Source organism: Coturnix japonica, chromosome 3 (assembly GCF_001577835.2).
Source record: "Coturnix japonica isolate 7356 chromosome 3, Coturnix japonica 2.1, whole genome shotgun sequence".
NCBI classification, from domain to species: domain Eukaryota; kingdom Metazoa; phylum Chordata; class Aves; order Galliformes; family Phasianidae; genus Coturnix; species Coturnix japonica.
The window spans coordinates 27,179,198-27,197,138 of NC_029518.1; the positions used below are offsets into that span (position 1 = coordinate 27,179,198).

The 17,941-nt window shown below is 55.8% G+C and overlaps 2 protein-coding genes across 4 annotated transcripts; both read left to right on the forward strand.

Annotated features, from left to right (window-relative positions):
* The first annotated feature begins 306 nt into the window (after nt 1–306).
* Nucleotides 307–8,660, forward strand: NFKBIE (NFKB inhibitor epsilon). Of its 2 annotated transcripts, none has more exons than XM_015857722.2 (6): nt 307–795; nt 6,368–6,470; nt 6,757–6,970; nt 7,071–7,159; nt 7,264–7,521; nt 7,633–8,660. In XM_015857722.2, exons 1-6 carry the CDS (start codon nt 452–454, stop codon nt 7,696–7,698), a joined length of 1,074 nt encoding a protein of 357 aa, XP_015713208.1. In that variant the 5' UTR covers nt 307–451; the 3' UTR covers nt 7,699–8,660. The 2 variants fall into 2 exon arrangements, with proteins under 2 accessions (XP_015713208.1, XP_015713209.1); XM_015857723.2 differs by having other exon boundaries at nt 309–795; nt 7,264–7,512.
* A 189-nt stretch (nt 8,661–8,849) lies between these two features.
* On the forward strand, nt 8,850–14,533 carry SLC35B2 (solute carrier family 35 member B2). 2 transcript variants are annotated; one of them, XM_015857724.2, is made up of 4 exons: nt 8,850–8,940; nt 11,467–11,660; nt 12,100–12,260; nt 13,511–14,533. In XM_015857724.2, the coding sequence occupies exons 2-4, from the start codon at nt 11,483–11,485 to the stop codon at nt 14,447–14,449; spliced, it is 1,278 nt and encodes a 425-aa protein (XP_015713210.1). In that variant the 5' UTR covers nt 8,850–8,940; nt 11,467–11,482; the 3' UTR covers nt 14,450–14,533. The 2 variants fall into 2 exon arrangements, with proteins under 2 accessions (XP_015713210.1, XP_015713211.1); XM_015857725.2 differs by lacking the exon at nt 8,850–8,940 and adding an exon at nt 11,034–11,136.
* Nucleotides 14,534–17,941: the final 3,408 nt, after the last annotated feature.

A 17,941-nucleotide genomic window follows, 5' to 3' on the forward strand; every position in this document is an offset into this window, starting at 1 on the left:
AAACATTCTCTTTATACCCAGTCTTAACCGCCCCTCTTTTAGACTGCAACCATTTCCCCTTGTCCCATCACGACACGGCTGCCACTCAAAGGGCCAAACCAGGGCGGGATGGGGAAGCAACACGGCACACTCCGTCCGGCCTGGGGACACGCTGCGGCCCCGGGCTGCCGGCTCCATCACACGGCAGACTCAGCCCCGCGCACTCGGGAGCAGCCCCCGGCTGAGGAAGGGCCCCGCGGAGGCGGGTGCGGAGCCGCTGCCCGCAGCGGGGGGAATCCCGGGCGGGCGGGGCCGGGCGCGGCTGAGTCAGTGCGGGCGGGTGGAGGAGGAGGAGCCGACGAGCGGCGTCGGAGTCGGCGGTCGCTCGCTGGCTTTCCGGCCATGAGCCCCCCGGAGCCACGGCTGGGGCCGGAACCGGGACGGGCTGGCGGCGGGTTCTGAGAGCGGCGGGATGGCGCGGCCGGCGGGCGGCGAGTGCTGGGAAGGCGAGGACGGGCAGTGCGATTCCGGCATCGAGTCCCTGCGCTCGCTGCCGGGCGGGCGGGATAACCCGGCTCCCGCAGACACCCCGACCCTCACCGAGCCGCCGACCCCCGCCGGGGGAACTCCGACCGCCGCAGGAGAGAACCGGACCCCCTGCGAGCCGCCGACCCCCTCCGAGGAGCGCCTGGACTCCAGCTACAGCTCCGGCGCCCTCCCCGAAGCGCTGCCGACCGCCGAACCGCCACCGCCGCCCGACGGCTCGAACCGGCGGCAGCTGGAGGCACTCACCTACGTCTCCGAGGACGGTGACACGTAAGTGAGCGCGGCTCCTGCCGGCCCCTGCGCTGCGGGCTGGGTCCGCTCTCGGGGGACGACCTGGGAGCCGCGGGGATGCTCGGCGCCTCCGGGGCTGGGAGGCCCAGCTCCTGGCGGGACAGGGGACTTTCCACTCCTGCAAAGCTCTCCCAGGGTCGGAGGCATCGCTCCAGGGCAACGCAGTTTGGCCGCTAGTAGCTGCGTTCGGCTCATCACGTCCCCCTGCCTGCGTTCCCTCTGAGGGAGGGGTGGGTTCATCGCAAACACACACGGTGTGAGTGCAGGGTGCTCACAGCTTCGCCCCGAGCCTAGGCTGGTGCTTAATGCTAAGTAATGGGGCAGGAGGAAGAGAAACCAAAGGGCACCGATACGAGCAAGGCAATGACTTAATAGTAGCTGAGCAGCAGGCTGGAGCAGGAGCTGCGGGGAGGCAGAGCTGCCGGCTCCCAGGACTGCAAAAGGTGGAAGCCAGCCACGGTGTTTACTTCCTGCTAAGGATGGTGCCTGCACGGCTGCTAATTAGCTCATTAACGTGGGATCTTTGCTGAAGATTTGTGGCAGGTCTGGCAGCAAGCAGGACCGGCTGCATGCAGCTCCCATGCCCCTGGCCATAGTGTTAACAGCCAGCGATGCCAGCGGGGAGCATCGGGCCGGCCTGGGGAAACAGCGCTACAGGAAGGCAGTCAGTGGGTGCAGCTGCTTGGAGCTGCGTGTGCCGTTCAAGTCTGTCTTGTAGGGCAGCTCAGCCCGCTGCTCGTCTGACTTGCTTGGCCAGAGCCTAATGCAAGCAGCTCATTAACTTGGGAAGCATCAATTGGTGGTGCCTTGGCATCTCCTGCCTGGAGTTACTCTCCCTGAGCTCTCTCAGTGGCTGCAGCCACTCTCCTGTTCTCTCTCAGCTACCATGCAGTTCAGAACAGGAAATCTGCACAGAGCGAGGGGGGAGCCTGCTGTGCACTGGGGCTGGGGGTGTTGGCCCAGGGCCTTCTGAGCCTGCTCATGGTGCTGGGAAGGAAATGTATTCTTGAGGTCACCGCGGCTGGGTTGTGGACTTCTGCCTTTTCTATTCCTGTCTCTCCTCCTGACCCTGTGGCGGAGGTGGGCAGCATTTATATTTAGCAGTGCTGAGCATCCAGCGCTCTGCTCAATGCAAATGGGGACTGCATGTGCTGGTAAGTCCTTGCAGAGTGCTGCTGGGGCGTAGGGCTGAGGCCCCCCCCAAGGGCAGAGGGGCTGCTGGTGTAGGAAGGAAGTTGCCTCATGGGGAGGCGTGGGGTGCTGGCCTCTGAGATGCGTGGGTGCCTCGACACGAGCCTTCCAAGAATCATTTGAAAAACCTCAGCCCCCCCCGGCCTCCTCTGCGGTCCTTCCCCTGCTGGCCTGGGGAAGTCAGGGCTGTAGCAATGGGGCATGTGGCTCCCAGAGCTGCCACAGCAGGCGTGGGCAGTGCTCTGTACTTAGTGTAGCATCCCACTTGTTCCATGTCAGGCATAGAGATGTGCTGCTCCTGAACTCTCAAGCTGTCTCTTCCAAGCATCCGTCTCTTCCTTTCAACCCAGCTCCTGTTCTGATAGGATTCCAATGGGACCTCTCTGCGTGGAAGCTGAGAGAGGGGCTTTCCAATCACAGGGATGGGGAGCTCCGTGCAGGCAGCTCTGGGGTTGTGCCCTGGCTTTCAAACAAGTGCAGCCTTTATCAGGAGCCTCCAAGGAAACCCCCTCCATCTCAGCCTTGCCATGCAGATGTGTAAGCCCTATGTCCTGGGAAAGGAGTGGGCGTAGGACCGGCTTCTGTGAGGTGGGATGGGGCGGTATGGAAAGTCTCCTCACTCACATGGATTTATGAAAGCCCCTGCCAGCCTGGATAGATAGAGCTGGAGTTGCTCAGGAAAGGAGAGATGCAGAGGAAGCCCAACTTCCTCCTTCTACTGGTGATGAGTGCTGCCCCATCTGCTGATAAGAAATCATGTGCCACTGAGCTGTGGGCTGAGGTGTGTTTGCGAGGGCTGGGGGACTGTTCATGGGTAAATGTGGGTCCCCACTGGTGGTGATGCTCTGGGCTCCGCGTGACTGTGGAGCAGGAGGGTCTTCCCACCCAGCTCCTGCCTGCTTGGGCTGTGGTTAGGTGTGATGATGTCCTGCAGGGTTAGGAGCTGCTTTTAGGCACTCAGCAATACATGGCCATCTTAACTCCCTCGTCTCACATGGCCCTGCTCTAGAGATGGCTGCCTGTATGCTGGGGAGCCCTGCTTCTCAAGTTAGTGCTTTTTCCCTGTTCTCATGACTTCTGTCTGGGCTCAGGGAAGTGTTTTTAGACTTACTGCATGCTTAGGTTTACCCTAGAGCTGGTGAGAGCTACAGGGAACTTCAAGGTGCCAAAGGAGGAAAAAGGGCTGGAAATTTCTACGTGCTAGGCTGCAGAAGCCTGATGCCAGCCAGTACAAGGGCAGGGAGGTCTTTCAGTCCTTGCTTGGCTGCTACTTTGGAGGCAGGAGCTCAGCTGGGTTAATGAAGGAAGCTTTGATTTCTGTCAGTTATGGGTTGTCTGAATGATTTTGCATCCATATCAGTGTGGATAACAGAGGAGGCAGATGTGACAGTGAAGGATGGTGTCTGAGCCAGGCGCTGTATGGGGTGGCCCTGCACCTCAGGGAATCCCCCCAGTAAGTGGGTGGTGGATCTGAGCCCCAGGGCTGGTGTTTCATCCAGAGAGCAGCCTGTGGCAGTGCGCAGTGTGCCAGACTGTAAGCCATGGCTCTGTACAGGCTCTAGCAAGGTCTAGCCACTGTCCGCAAGCAAGAAGTTGTTTTGAAGAGAGGCTGTCTCTGTGTGCATGGGAACCAGGAATTGCCTCCTGATGAGCAAATGGCGTTGCCATGGCCAGTGAGCCATCTGGGGATTGAAATGATTCCCATACTCCTGGGACAGGCTGTCTTGCTTCTGGCTCACTCCTTCCCTGCAGGGATGCTGGTGCAGAGCAGAGCCCCATTCTGCATGCAGACAGGCTGAGCTCACCCGATGTCAGCACTGGGCAGAACCACCTCTGCATGCGGGGAGGCATGGAGCTGTACAGCAGCGGGCTGCAGTGTGGGACACTGCCACGCCGCCTGACAGAGGTTGGGGCTGGTGTGTGAGGAAGCGGTTAGCAGTGCAGGTTGAAGGGCTGGAGCAGGGCAGCAGCGTAAGTGTGGAATTCCCCTTCTCTTTTCCTCCCTGCTCACACTCTCTGTGTCGCTGCTGATGCCATTTCCTCCTGGTAACAAGCTTCTCTTGTGCAAATTATGTGCACGATTTCCTCCTCCTCTGCTCAGACAAAACAAGGAGCCAGAAGCAAAGCATTCCTGTTGAGCTTATCTGGAGAGGGATCAAAATGTGTTGGGGTGAATTCCACTGAATGCCTGGTCCCTTGTTCTGGATATGTTGAGGGTGAGATGTTAATGGAGAGGCTACTCTGAGGACAAGCTGTTGTGTTCCATGGATGGAAGGATCTGCACAGTCAGCCCTTGTTCTAGAGAGATAGCAAAGGTTATTCGGAGGTCTGCTTGTGTCAAAGCTGGGTGTCACCATACCCTGTCCTTGTGTCTCTGCTTGCAGCATCCTCAGGCCATGACACTTTCCCCCTGGCAGCATGCAGGCACCTCTTCCAATGGGCTCATCAAGCTCCAGTGGCTGCTGCTGCACCATTCCCCGGCAGCTCACCGCCTCTGCAGCCATTTCAGGAAGCTGAGGCCTGGCAATGAGGAAAGAGGGGAGCGAATGCAGAAATGAAAACCGGGGAGGAGGCTGTGCCTGGGTGGAGAAGGAAGGCAGAAGTGGGAGGAAAAAAAGCAATCCTTTGAAGGAGCTTCGAGGGAAAGCCTGAGATCTGACTGGTGGGAAGGGGCTCTGGTTGTGCAACTCCTGCAGCGTGGATATCCAAACACGCTGAGCTACAAAGCACCCAGCCCAGGGCGGGGGAAATGCCGGCAGAGGGCTGGGCTTTCCACGTCCCCCTGTGACTGTAACACCTGTCCCCACGCTACAGAGCATGGGGCATTCCAGGGTACCCTCCCCAGCTCACCCTAACCGGGCACGGCTCTCTCCCCTGGGAGCCAAGTTTGGCTCTGGAAAGTGAAAGCGGCAGAGGTTTAAAGTTCAACCCAAATTGCTTTGGAAAGTCCCCAGGCTGCACGCGCTTATCTGCGCCATACCTGAGAGCAGCACATCCTGCCATCTCCTCGGCACGTGGGAGCAGGTGTGGAGAGGCAGGGACTGTCCCTGGCAGCAGGCAAAGGCCACCTCAAAGTGCAGCCTCGGCCTGCTGCAAATCTATTGGGGCGTCTTCCTGCCCACTGCCAGGCCTGAGAGCTGTGGGAAACAGCTGTAGGTAGGGGAGCACCTGCTGCTGCTGCCATATTTCTGCATCTGGTCCTGTCCTGCTCCAGAGCATCAGCGGTGCGGGGCACCCAGCGGCCTCATGGAGGCAAAATGTGGGTGGCTCTGCTTCCAGCGGGGAATTCCCTGCAGCAGCATGACCCAGGGCTTCCCCAAGGACGCAGCTTTTCCGCAGGCAGCAGGGCAAAGGGGAACTTGCTCGTTTCACTGCTGAAAACGGGGCTCAGCTGAGGGTGCCTGGGGTGCCGAGTACTGGCTTGATCCATGGAGGAGGCAGCTTTGATGGGCTGCTCAGGCTCTGCAGCCCTCCTGCAGCCCCTCCTGCCTCCCTGTAGCCTTTGAAGGATGTCCTGCTCCTTTACCCTGCGCCCATGAGGGGTGAAGCAGGTTGGTGGTGCTGGGCTGGAAATTCCCCTCGGGCCCACTGCTGCTGCTCTCACTTCTGTTCTGACTGCACGGAGACAGTGAGAACTGGTGTAAAACCAGCGCAAGCATTGCAGCAGGAGAAGGGCAAGGGATGGGTGGGCTGAGAATGAAATCTACCCTGGGGCTGGGACAGCCTGAGCATCCAGCAGTGGTGAGTAGCAGGTCTGTCTGCAGGTACCCAGCTCTTCAGAACACTCTGGTGTATCCCTCTGCATGCCAGCCCTGTCACAGCAGCACCAAAGGGGAAGAGGAAATCAGTGGGGACTGGAGGAGAGGCTGGCACAAGGGCTGTGCCATGCAGGTGATCTTGCACTGGTGCCAGGCTCCTGCCCAGTTCTGGCTGCCTGCCTTGGTGCAGGAGAAAGCAGAAGTGTCATCATGTGGAGCCAGCAGTGGGGGACTGGAATTCCCCTGGTAGCTGCTGGAATTCAAACCTCCTGCTCAGTGGGCAGACCTGGACCTTGGGCTCTGCAAAATGCTTCTCAGGCTTTGCCATCTTCCCCGGCATTCACTGTGGCCCAAGGGAGGAGGGGGGTCATGTCCCCTGTGGTCAGCAAAGGGGTCTGTCCTGGGGACCTGAGACTGTGCTTCTGTCCCACCCTGCAGCTGAGCTGCCCTGGAGAGAGAGCAGGGTTGGAAGCTACGAACTGGTGGGTGGCTGGGGGAAGTGGGGAGGTTATTTCAATTGCAGCAGTGGAAAATCTCTGCCCCTGAACGTGTCACTTGGGACTGATTTTTTTCCTTCTTTTCTATCCCTGTTCCTTAGTGAGGTTGGTGCACCTTGCAATTATTCACTGTGTCCCAGATGTGGCACTCTGCTGCATCGCTCAGCTTCCCAGAGAGCTGCTGGAGATCCAGAATGACCTTTTCCAGGTATGACACAAGTGAGATGGTCAGAGGGAAGGAGGCAGGCAGGTACCACCCTACTGGTTGCCTGCTCTATCAGCCTTTTCCCTAGGGAAGCCTGCTTGCTGTAGGGCATGATAACGACTTGTGGGCAATCCCTTTCCAAAGAGGGGGAAGGCAACACCTTGGGAGGGAGGAGAGCAGCTCTCGGTACTGGGGATGGAAGGTTGGCCACCCCATGCCACCAGGCTGCTTGCTGGGAGCTGGCACTGCATGGCACCCCTGCCTCTTACTTTCTGCTTTCCTCCTCCAGACCCCACTGCACCTGGCAGTCTATCTGGAGCAGCCCAGCGTAGTCCAGGCACTAATCCACAAAGGAGTCAACCCTGGGCTGCAGGATCGCAATGGCAACACCCCACTGCACCTGGCCTGTGAGCAGCAGCGCCTGCGCTGTGCCCGGCAGCTGCTGCAGGGCACGGCTGAACCCCCTGGGCACTCCCAGGACCTGCAGCTCCAGAACTGGCAAGGTGGGACCCAGGGGGCAGCCCAGGAGTTGTGTTGTAAATCCAGGATCTTGGTGGGAGACTGGAAGTGACGCTGGCTGTCTCTCCTGTCTCTTCTCTGCAGGCCTGGCCTGTCTGCACATCAGCACCTTGAAGGGGAACATCCAGATGATGTCCCTGCTGCTGCAGAGTGGTGCCAACATTGATGTTCAGGTAAGGCTGGAAAGGGCTGCTATGGGGCTGCACCTCTGCACCCTGCCTGTGGGGTGTGGGTGCTGTAGGGGGGGACCTCACATCCACATCCTTGTCACTCATAGGAGGGCACAAGTGGGAAGACCCCACTGCACATGGCAGTGGAGTGCCACAACCGGAGTGCTGTCCAGTTCCTGCTGCACAATGGGGCCTACGTGGATGCCCAGATGTACAACGGCTGCACCCCGCTCCACCTGGCTGTGGGTCGCAAGGACGCTGCCATCGCCGCCATCCTCTCACACTCCGGGGCAGACACCCTACTGAGGAACATGGAAAACGAGACAGCCCAGGACCTGGCTGATGGCAATGATGATGTGAGTGAGGCAAGTGGGGATGCCGAGAATTGTATCGGCATGTAGGAAAGGTGGGGGCTGCGGGGTGGTGGTAGAGGCACAAGAAGGATGCTTATAGCCCCGCACCCTTGGCTTTTGCAGCTCCTCGCCTTGCTGCCCTTTGACGACCTGAAGATCTCGGGGAAGCCCGTCATGTGCTCTGAGTGAGCGGTGGACACAAGGCCCACAGGCGGCCTCCTCGCCCCATGCTGCCCCCCTGATGCCTGCAATGGGTGTGGAGCCATGTGTTATGCCTGCCCGGAGAAGAGTTTTGTGGGCCTTGGGCTGCCTTTCTGGACAGAAGGAGGTGGCACTACGAGCACTACACAGGGGTGGCTGTGCCCAGATTTGTGCCTGGTGGGGTCTGTGCTACAGATCAGCAGGACTGAATTCCCTTCCCTACCAAGGGCCTGAACTGCAGGGGCTGTGGGCTGTCGCTGACTGGGGATGGAGCAGGAGAGGACTGTTCATCACACTGCACAGGGACAGAGTATCCTTTGGCACCCCAGCCCTCATCAGAGCAAGTGTGTGTGAGCAGCTAGCGCTCACTGTAATAAACCTTTGTTCTGGCTGCAGGTGCTCCAGCTCTCGTGTCACCCAACCTCCTCCACTCCCACACAGTGTCAGGTTGATTAGAAACCATAGGGTCTTCCCTGGGTTCTGCAGGCTGAAGTGATGGCCGGACGGGTCGTCTCCACATCCTTTAGTTCCTCACCTCCCATCCCTGCCTCTCACCTGTGCTGTGGGAACAGACACCCAGCCCAGCCAGGGGAATTCCCTGCTTGCCTCCATGGAGCAGCTGCTGTTGTGCGGGGCAAGCCCTGGATGGCGCAATCACCCTCGATGCTGCAGAGCTGCTCGCAGCTTTCTTTCTCCCTTCTTGCAAAGGCTGATGTGAGGGAACACTGCCAGGAACGCAGCACTTGCTCCTCTGGTCTCTTGAGCTGCCATTGAGGAGCTGTGTTAGCAGCACCTGCCAAGGCCGGCTGCCCTGTGGCTGTGGGATGCAGCTTCTCACAGTGCTGTGGTGGTGCCAGGCATGAAGGAGAAGGAGCCGGAGGGGAAAGGCAGAAGCAAGTGATCTACAGTTTGATGATTATTATTTTTTAATAATAAAACAAGTGCTTGGGTTTTGGTGTTGTTTTTTATGAGTGTTGTAAACCGTTACAGCGTGGCTGTATCCAGCCCTGCCTTCTCGCAGCTCCTGACGTGTAGCCGGGGCTGCCCCGTGTTTTCCTCCCGCCCTCCGCCGTAGCGAGGCCGGGCCCGGTGCCGTGGCTCCGCACGGCTCCTCCGCGCCGCCAGGGGGCGCTGTAAGGGCGACGCTGCGGCCGCCGGGCGGGAGTTCCGCCGCCGGGAGCGGGCTGAGGGCAGCCGGCCGGGAGCGGAGCGGGCCGGAGCGGGCCGCAGGTGGGTGCTGGAGCCGGAGGGGCTGCGCGGTATCTGCGAATGGGTTTGCCGGTCAGGGGCCGGCCTCGTAGCGCTGGGAGCTTCCTCTGCCTTTCTCTTGTCGGTTCCCGGCGGCTGTCCCCGGTCCCGGGCCGAAAAGCCGTGCGGTTTTGCGGCGTGAGGCGGCCCCCCCGTGAGTCCGGGCCCGGGCCGGAGGGAGAAGCCGTGTGAGTGAGTGCCGTGGGCCGGTGGGTGCTGGTGATGGGCCGGCGGTTGGACTGAGTTGGTTTGTGAAGTCTTTTCCAGCCTTAACCATGGTGGGATTCCGTGCGATGGGATCGTGCTCGGAGCGGGGCCTGGCTCTGTATGCTCGAGGCTTCCCGTTAGGTGCTGCGGATGAGCTGGGCCGCGGCCGGGCGGCGTTTCAGCCCCGAATCCACGACGCAGCTGAGTCAGGAGCCCGAGGCGTGGGGCTGGGGCCTGGCTCGGCCCTGCGGCCGTGCATGCAAAGGGCAGCCCCCTGTGAGCCGGGGAACTGCAGCCGGGCTGCGGTCCCGCTCTGAGGCGCCTTTCATGCCTCGTCCCGCCACCCGCACGGCCCCCTCCCACCTGTAACACTGGCGGCCCTGTTCCCTCCGAGCCTCAGCCTGCAGCTCTGAATCAGCGCTCGGCGTCTGGGAGCTGCTAGCGCACACATAGAGGGCCATTGTCCCGCTGTATCCTCCTATGGGAGAGAGGGGCTGCTCCTGCTCTTGCAGCAGTGCTGGGGGTGGGGGGGTGGCAGACTTTTGGTCTCTTGTCAAGTTGTGAAGGGACGCGTGGCTATGAATGTAGCAACCGACCTTGCAGTTTGTATCAGACTTCTGCAAAAGCGAAGGGCCTTTCTGCACCCTCTCCTTGGCAAGAGAGATGCTGCCATCAGCCAGGGTTACCTCATACAAACCTGGGGCACGTGGGCAGCATCAGCTCCCAGTGCTACTGCTGAGCTCTTTTCCTTACATCCTCCAGCACCCTGCAATGCCTCTCAGCAGGAGAGAGGCCTGAAGGAGGGGAGGGTAGGGGCAGAGACGTCAGACTTCTCTTTTAATGAGGAGAGAGCAGAGGAATGGGAAGCAGGCCCCAAAACCTGCTCCAAGCTGTTTGCACTTCTACCCAGGATGGGAATTTCTGGCTCCTGTAAGTCACTGAAGCCTTGGCTTATGTCAAGTTGTTGGACACCGAGGCCTGTCTGCAGCAACTGAAGATTAGAAAAGCCCCTGAGGCCTTTCCCAGGGCACAGGAGGACAGTAGGAAGGGAGAGCTTGTTGCTCATGAAATGACAGGGGACTTTTTTGCCCTTACAGCCCTAGCTTTGTTAGTACTCTGAGATTCATGCATACTGAAGACCACAGCTGTATGACACTGAGGGGCCTAAATTCCTGTGAATCACTTGATTTTGCAGGGGGAGTTAGCATCTTTGGCCATTCATCTTCCATCACAGGAGCCCAGAGCTTCATCTGTTGCATTTTTATGTACTCCACAGCACCATCACTTGACCGGGCTCCTGTGGGGCTTTTTCTGCAGCAGAGACTGAGGCAAGAATGGAGCATGGACCAAAGATACCTCCTCCCTGCTGCAGAAAGCTGCTTTGACCTTGGAGCAGGCTGCTGCAGGACAGGAGGATGCCAGTGGCCTTGGGTGCAGAAGTCTGTGCCAGTTTCCTCATTGCATATCTGCTGCTTTTTTTCTTGGTATGGCCAGGATTTGCTTGTGCAATGGAGGGGATGGTGGGAAGAACTACAGGTGCATTACAGCTGTCATAAAGCTGAACAGATCAGCCCTCAGGTCTAGTGCTGAAGATCATCAGATGCCTTTGCAGATAGCACTGGTAAAAACCCAATCAGCCAGCTGATAAGAAGGTTCCTTCCCAGCCTTGCTCTCTGGCTGTGCCTTGTCAAGTGGATGAGCCCTGGTAATTTCCTCAGAGCTGCAGGGAAGCCCCAGGACTATGTGCTGTCCCAGCAGGGAGATGGGTGAGCCTGGCAGCCACATGCCCCCTATCTCTCTGCTCACTTGGTGTAGTTGGAGGGAAAGCTCTGAAAGAAAGGCTTTTCTGGCTGCAGGCTTGTAACATGAGCTGCTAGGTAGAAATCTCTTTCCATTTGATGACATTTATTTTTTTTTCCACTCAGAAGAAAGAAGTCTGCGTTTAGCTGTGCTAAAGTTTAACCTGAAAAGGTGAGGTGCAAGGTGCTCCTTGCTTTTGGAACAAAGGCGTTGTCAAAACCAGCCCTTTACAACAGTGTTCAAACATCCTCTTCAATCCTGGAAGCCCAAGCTTTTAAGTCTACGTGTTCCTAAGCCAGAGCAAACACTGTTAACAGATGCAAATATAAACTCCACAGGGCCTTTCCTACTCTGTGTTCTGTGATAATTGCTGTCATTGCCGGGGTGGGATCTGGGTGCTGCCTGCTGGGCAGGAGCAGTCTGGGAGGTGGGTGGTGCAGGTAGGCAGGGGAGCAGGCTGTGTGTTGGTTGTCTCCCATCTGCCTCTTTGTCTCTCTACAGATTTTGTGTTCCCCTCATGCCGGCTGCTCTCCCCGCCATGGCTACAGGTGAAGAAATGTCCCCTGCCCTGCAGGACTCCTGGGGGGACTTCTGGCTCTTCCGTTTCTTTATTAATGCTGCTGGCTACGCGAGTATTGTAATACCAGGATTCCTCCTCATCCAGTACTTCAAGAGAAGGAATTACCTGGAGACAGGTAAGGGCAAGCAACAGCTTCCCTCCCAATATCCCGCCTCCTTTGAGCCCTCTGCACCCCCGTTCTGTCACCCTCAGTCAGCGCTGACAGGTGGTTCTCTCACTGTGCTTTGTTGGACCAGCCTTGACCTGGGCATAGACCTCCATCCCTAGGAGCTATCCTGAAACAAATCTCTCCCAGGCTCCCATAGCAGCAGATACAGAAGTTTGTTCTGAACAATTAATTCAGAATCTGCCTGAGGCAGCCCAATCCATGGCTACATAAGTAATATGAGAATTTGTCTGCTAAAGGCCGCAGTCTCTATCTGGTGATGCATGTAGTGTAATGAATGGACCGTTAGTCACAGAGAAGTTTAGTAAGGAGGGAGCCTACACCTCCCAAGCTGGTGTGGCTTATGGCACCCAGGCTGTGGTTAATTCTGTGTCTCTTATCCCTTCAGGCCGAGGCATTTGCTTTCCTGTCATCAAATCGTGTGTATTTGGCTCTGAGGTGAAGTCTGTACATCCAGAGGATGGCTCCCTGTCATCCCGGGCAGAGCCTACAGAGTCCTCTACAGCCCGACAGGTCTTCAAGCTGCTCTTCTGTGCTGCTGGTTTACAGGTAGGGGCTCTGTGTATGTGCGCATGGCTGTACCACTCAGAATGGAGGGACTGGAAAATGAGTTTGTACTACCAGTTCCTTGAAGATGCAGCGCTGTCCTTGACAGGGCAGGGTTGGAGGCTGGGACAGTCTCTCCACTAGGATAATCCACCAGGGCTGCTGTGTAACCTTTGAAGGAGCATTCTGGTGTTGTCTGAATTAAGACCTCTCTCATCTATCCAAGTGAAGTCTCCTGCATCCATGGACAGGGAAGATTTTGAGGCTCAGAAGGATTGTTTGGGCTGCTCTTGTTCTGGCTCCCATCAGAGCTGCAGGTAGTTTGGAGCCCTCTTAAAACACAGGCTCTCTTCTGGGTCACTTTCTGGGGCTGATGGGTTCTGCCCTTGATAGATTGGATTCAGATAGCAGGGAAATACTGAATTCAGTTACAAATAGAGAAGATCTTTTAGTTTCCTTTAGTCTCAGCTACAGCCTAATTATCATCAGGAAATGCAGCTTTTTGGTTCTGTGAGGACTAAATTTAATTATTATACAAAACTCACACATCCTGCAGCCAAGCAGAAGATGCCCACACACTGGCCTACTATCCCAGCACATTCAGACTTACTGCGAGGACACCACCGTGTCATTTCATCTCTCTGCCTTAGTTACTTGGGAGAGAACAGTCCATGTTTCTTTTGACAGAGGCTCAGTGCTGTAGCGCTGGGGCAGCATAAATAGTGGAGCTGACAGCCAGAGCAGTGATTATCCCTGGAGAATAATTATGTCTGCTATAAGCTAGAATTGATTTGGGTGAATGAACTTGGTCTGTAGCGCTGGAAGTGTAAACCAGCACAGAGGCCATTGGGAAAGCTGCCAGGACCTGCTGCAGGGATCTGGCACCAAAACCAGAGCTATACATCAGTAATGTTCTCTGATCCTGTCCATCTGGTTCAACAGGCAGTTTAAAACAAGTGTTTTCTGTATACTGAGGTGTTGCTTTGTGGGCTTCTCTTTCCTCGTAGAGGCTTTACTTGAACAGGGCTGGTTTTGTTTGGCTCTAGTTGTTCCTAAGTGTAACCACAAGGTACGGTGGGCTCCTGCAGGTTGTTTGCAACAGGAGCAGTCCCATCTCCCAGTGTGTCAGGGAAGCACTGCTATGAAGAGGATGAGGCAATGACTGGGTGGACAAGGATCTCCTGGGATCTATTCTTCCAGTGGTTGTTTGTAGCTGTGTGGATTGTAACCCCTGTGCTTCTCCTGCTTCGCAGGCTTCCTACCTCACATGGGGTGTTCTCCAGGAGCGCGTGATGACAAGAACATATGGTGCTACTGAAACGGACCCTGGTGAGAAGTTCAAGGACTCCCAGTTCCTAGTATTTATGAACCGCATCCTGGCCTTCACTGTGGCTGGTCTGTACTGTGCCCTGACCAAGCAGCCACGCCACGGAGCTGCTATGTACAAGTACTCCTTTGCCTCCCTCTCCAACATCCTCAGCAGCTGGTGCCAGTACGAGGCACTCAAATACATCAGCTTCCCCACCCAAGTGCTGGCCAAGGCTTCCAAAGTGATCCCTGTAATGATGATGGGTAAACTGGTGTCACACAAGAGTTACGAGTACTGGGAGTACCTGACAGCTGCCCTCATCTCCGTGGGGGTCAGCATGTTCCTGCTCTCCAGTGCTCCCAACAGACACATGTCTACTGTCACCACTTTCTCTGGTGTAGTCCTCCTGGCCGGCTACATTGTCTTCGACAGCTTCACATCCAACTGGCAGGATGCCCTCTTCACCTACAAGATGTCTCCTGTGCAGATGATGTTTGGTGTCAATGTCTTCTCCTGCCTTTTCACAGTGGGCTCACTCTTGGAGCAGGGAGCGTTGCTAGAATCAGTGCACTTCATGGCTCGTCATTCGGAGTTCACAGCCCACGCGGTGCTGCTGTCTGTGTGCTCTGCCTGTGGCCAGCTCTTCATCTTCTACACCATCAACCAGTTTGGGGCAGCTGTCTTCACTATCATCATGACTCTCCGCCAAGCCTTTGCCATTCTCCTCTCCTGCCTCATCTACGGCCACACTGTCACTGTTGTGGGTGGACTGGGTGTAGCTGTCGTCTTCATGGCACTCTTCCTCCGCGTCTATGCCCGCAGCCGCATGAAGAAGCGCAGCAAGAAACTACCACCAGGGGAGAGCCCTGTACAAAAGGTCTAAGGAGCTGAGGCCAGGGCCTCTGAGCTGTGCCTGCTGTCCTGCCTCTGCTGGGGGGCGCTTGCTTGATCTGTCAGCACCCACTGAGAAGCCAGGTGGGGTGTGGTTAAGCTGGACAAGTGACTTACTTTTCCACCTGCTTTTCCTGGGGAAGGGGCTGCAGCAAGCCCAGGGAATGCTCTGGGTTGCCACAGGTCCAAACCTTTCTATTTGCCTTAATAGGTCAGAGACTTCCAGCCAAGGCACAGGCCTAGGGACTTGCAGCTGCAGGGGTAAACCAGTGTGGGGCTGCTGGTGCTCCTGCCCCACCTGTGTCATGGTTTCTCTTTAAGGTCATTGACTGAACAAGGGAGCTCTTTTCCACGGCACCATCTTGCCTCTATGTCTGTCNTGAGGATAATTCATTCTCTCTTTAAGAGCTATTTGTCTCAGTGGGTTCCTTTAGTCAGAGATAAGCTGAATTGTGCTACAGAGCTCAGCAGGAAGAGAGGGCAGATAAAACACTAGCTCTGTCTTTGAAATGCCTCTGTATGAGGCAGAGTCCTGAGCTGAGCCTGTGGGAAGTAGGACAGAAACTCCCAGCCTCAGGCTTCCTTCCCAGGAGGTGCTCCAGGTAGGACAGGCACAGCTCAGAGAGGACCTGTCCTACTGCAGGCCTGGGATCTGCTCTGGGAGGGCATGCTGGAATCCCAATTTGGTTTGTCAGTCCCTCACCCCAGCTCCAAGTCAATTTTCTTTGTTCCTCCTTGCCCAGGCTGATTTTTATGCAGAGACAGAGGCTTGCTGAGTTATTCTAGGTTGCTTTTCAGTTACATCCACTGCTCTTACAGGCCAAAGGCTTCAGTGCCCAGAATCCCCCAGCATCACTTCATGGTGTCACGGTTTCTGGACTCTGTAGCTGCCATTCAGAGAAGCACAAATACCCACTTATTTTTTCCCTGCCAACTGGAGGTATCAGCCCCAGCTTTCATGGGGCCTTTACCAGTGCCCCACGGTGCCTGGAGGTCTGCAGGAGGGGACAGAGCCCTCTGTCATGCCTCATCCCCTCTCACCAGGCAGCAGAGGATGGAGGAGCAGGTGCCTGCCCGTAAGGCAACAGGGGATGGAGCAGTAAAGGCTGCTCCCACTGCTCTTCTCCAAAGCCTGGGTTGAACCCATTAACCCTTTTCTCCCCATCACAACCTGACTGACAAAGTCAGCAGTTTTGGTACTTTTGAGAAGCAACGTTTTTCTTCTTTTTATTTTATTAAATTAAAAATATGCTGCATATAGTACCCAAGAGGTAAATAGTTTTTTTTGTATGTTTGTTTTTTCTTTCCCCTATATCTCCCTCCCCCTGTATCCCACCTTTCCTTCCCCAAGCTGTTCCCTAATCTCCCAGTCTTTGTTATGCTATCTGTTCTTTTCAAACATGGGTACATCTGCCTGCACCCAGGGGAGGACCTACAGCTCCAAAGCCCCATGCCTGATCTCTGCACAAACATCTGGAGAACATAGCCATGCTTGAACCTCTGCTTGGGCTCAAGTGCATCAGGACCTGCAAGTCTGTACCAACTTAATCGTGATAAAGACTTGGGGACCATGCAGGAAACCCAGGAGCTGCAAACTCCAGGAGGATGGAGCTGCAAACAGGGTAGGTGGATAGAGGTGATGCCATTGGTGGCCAGAGCCCCCACTGCTGTGGCAAGGCCTTGAAGGAGCCCAGCCATCATGGAGTGCATTTTGCACCAACACCAGCTCCACAAATCCTGTATAGGCCCCTGCTGCACAAGTGAGGTGTTGAAAAAAGCTTTCACCCTATACTTGTGCTCTCTGGGCCCAGCAAGATTTGGAGTCAACTGTAGAGCCTTGAGGTGAGGGTTACAGGAGAGGCTGATAAGGCACATTAACATTACCTCCTCTTAATTCTATTTCAGTGTCTTCTTCCCTTGCAGCAGCCTTCTGTTTCATTCTGCTCCTTCTTCCTCTTCCTGTTATAATTCTACCCCATCTTCCACCCTTGTAGCAGCTGCCTTCTGCCTTCCACTTCATTCCACTTCCACCTCTGCTTCTGTTTCCTTCCTCTTCTATTTTTGTTTCAGGTTCTACTTCTGGTTACACTTCTGCTTTGAGTTCCTCCTTGTTCCATTCCTTTCCATTTCTGCTTCCACTTAATACCACTTCGACTGCATTCTGCTTCCTCTGGCACCTCTATTTCATTCCACTTCTGCTTCCTTCCCTTTTGATCTCCCCTTCTGCTTCATTCTCTTTCCAGTTACACTTTAGTTTACTGTTTTGCTTTGTTCTGCTTCTCATTCCTTCTTAAACTTCTGGTTCCATTTCAACCTCTGATTCTTTCTGTCCTCATAGCCGCCATCTTCCACCCTTACAACAACATTCTGCCCTTCCATTTCTGATTCCTCCCACTGTCACTTCCATTTCTTTCCACTTCACTTTGCTTGTGCTTCCACTTCATCTTCCATTAACACTTCTGCATCTGGTTCCACTCCCCACCTGCTTGTCTCCTCCTGCTTCCGTTTCCACCATTGCAGTGCTGTGTCCTGCAATGCCTCAGTGTGCAGGCATGACTCCAGTTCCCACCAGAGCTGTGCTCTACACCCTTTTTCTCTTTTCAAGATAGATGCTGGCTGAAACATCCACTCCATTTTGTGCCTGTGGCTGCTGGCATGCCATTGAGTAGGACTTGATCTCCCTTTCCCCTGCCCAACCCGAGGCCAGCGTGGCAGAGGGTGACAAGCCTTACAGCTGAAGTTTGATGCAAAGAGCAGATGGCTCAGATGATGCCCCAAGCCTCTCAGTCATCCAAGAAACAGGTTAAAGCAAGGTGCTGCTAAGCCCAAAGGGCTGCAGAAGCTTTAAAACAGCAGGCTGGATGGCAGAGGAAAGGTGAAGTCTAGAGCAAAACCTGCAAAAGCAGTATGACATAAGAGCTAAACAGGCAGCTGAAGTCCCCAGCAGTTTCTCTCCCCCCACCCTCATCACAACTCTGCTGCAAGGGAACAAGCAGATGGCCCCTGCCGCTGCTCCTGCCCGGAGAGATGCTTTGATTAGACCAGCCAGCAGGAATACACACTCATATCCTGTTAGTTTACTCAGCTGTCAAGCACAGCTTGACAAGGTTTCTCTGCCAGCTGCAAGTCATGCAGCACTGCAGGCAGAGAGCTGGGGATCACCTCTCCTGCCCAGCAGGTCCTTTCTCACCTACCCTCTCTGTGCTGTCAAAGCAGGGAAGTAGCAAAGGTGAGCTAAAGCACAGCACCTCCTGCAAGTGATACTCCAGGTTCATATAACCCCCGCTTATACATGGCAGGAGATAACAGTCCCAAGCAGCTCACCAGTGCAATGAAGCGTGTCTGCAGGCAAAACAGGCCTGTCAGCCCTCTCAGCACTGCACAAGCTGGGCTCTGCATAACTCTACCTCTGGAACTGAGCATCCTCACCTTCCACTTTCTGAGCACCACCAGCCTCAAGCATGAAACACAACAGAACCATTGA

Coding starts and splice junctions, on each gene's coding strand:
- SLC35B2 (XM_015857724.2), top strand. CDS start 11,483: ATGCCGGCTGCTCTCCCCGCCATGGCTACAGGTGAAGAAATGTCCCCT. Junction 11,661..12,099: donor AAGGAATTACCTGGAGACAG/GTAAGGGCAAGC, acceptor TTATCCCTTCAG/GCCGAGGCATTTGCTTTCCT. Junction 12,261..13,510: donor TCTGTGCTGCTGGTTTACAG/GTAGGGGCTCTG, acceptor CCTGCTTCGCAG/GCTTCCTACCTCACATGGGG.
- NFKBIE (XM_015857722.2), top strand. CDS start 452: ATGGCGCGGCCGGCGGGCGGCGAGTGCTGGGAAGGCGAGGACGGGCAG. Junction 6,971..7,070: donor GCAGCTCCAGAACTGGCAAG/GTGGGACCCAGG, acceptor TCTTCTCTGCAG/GCCTGGCCTGTCTGCACATC. Junction 7,160..7,263: donor GTGCCAACATTGATGTTCAG/GTAAGGCTGGAA, acceptor TGTCACTCATAG/GAGGGCACAAGTGGGAAGAC.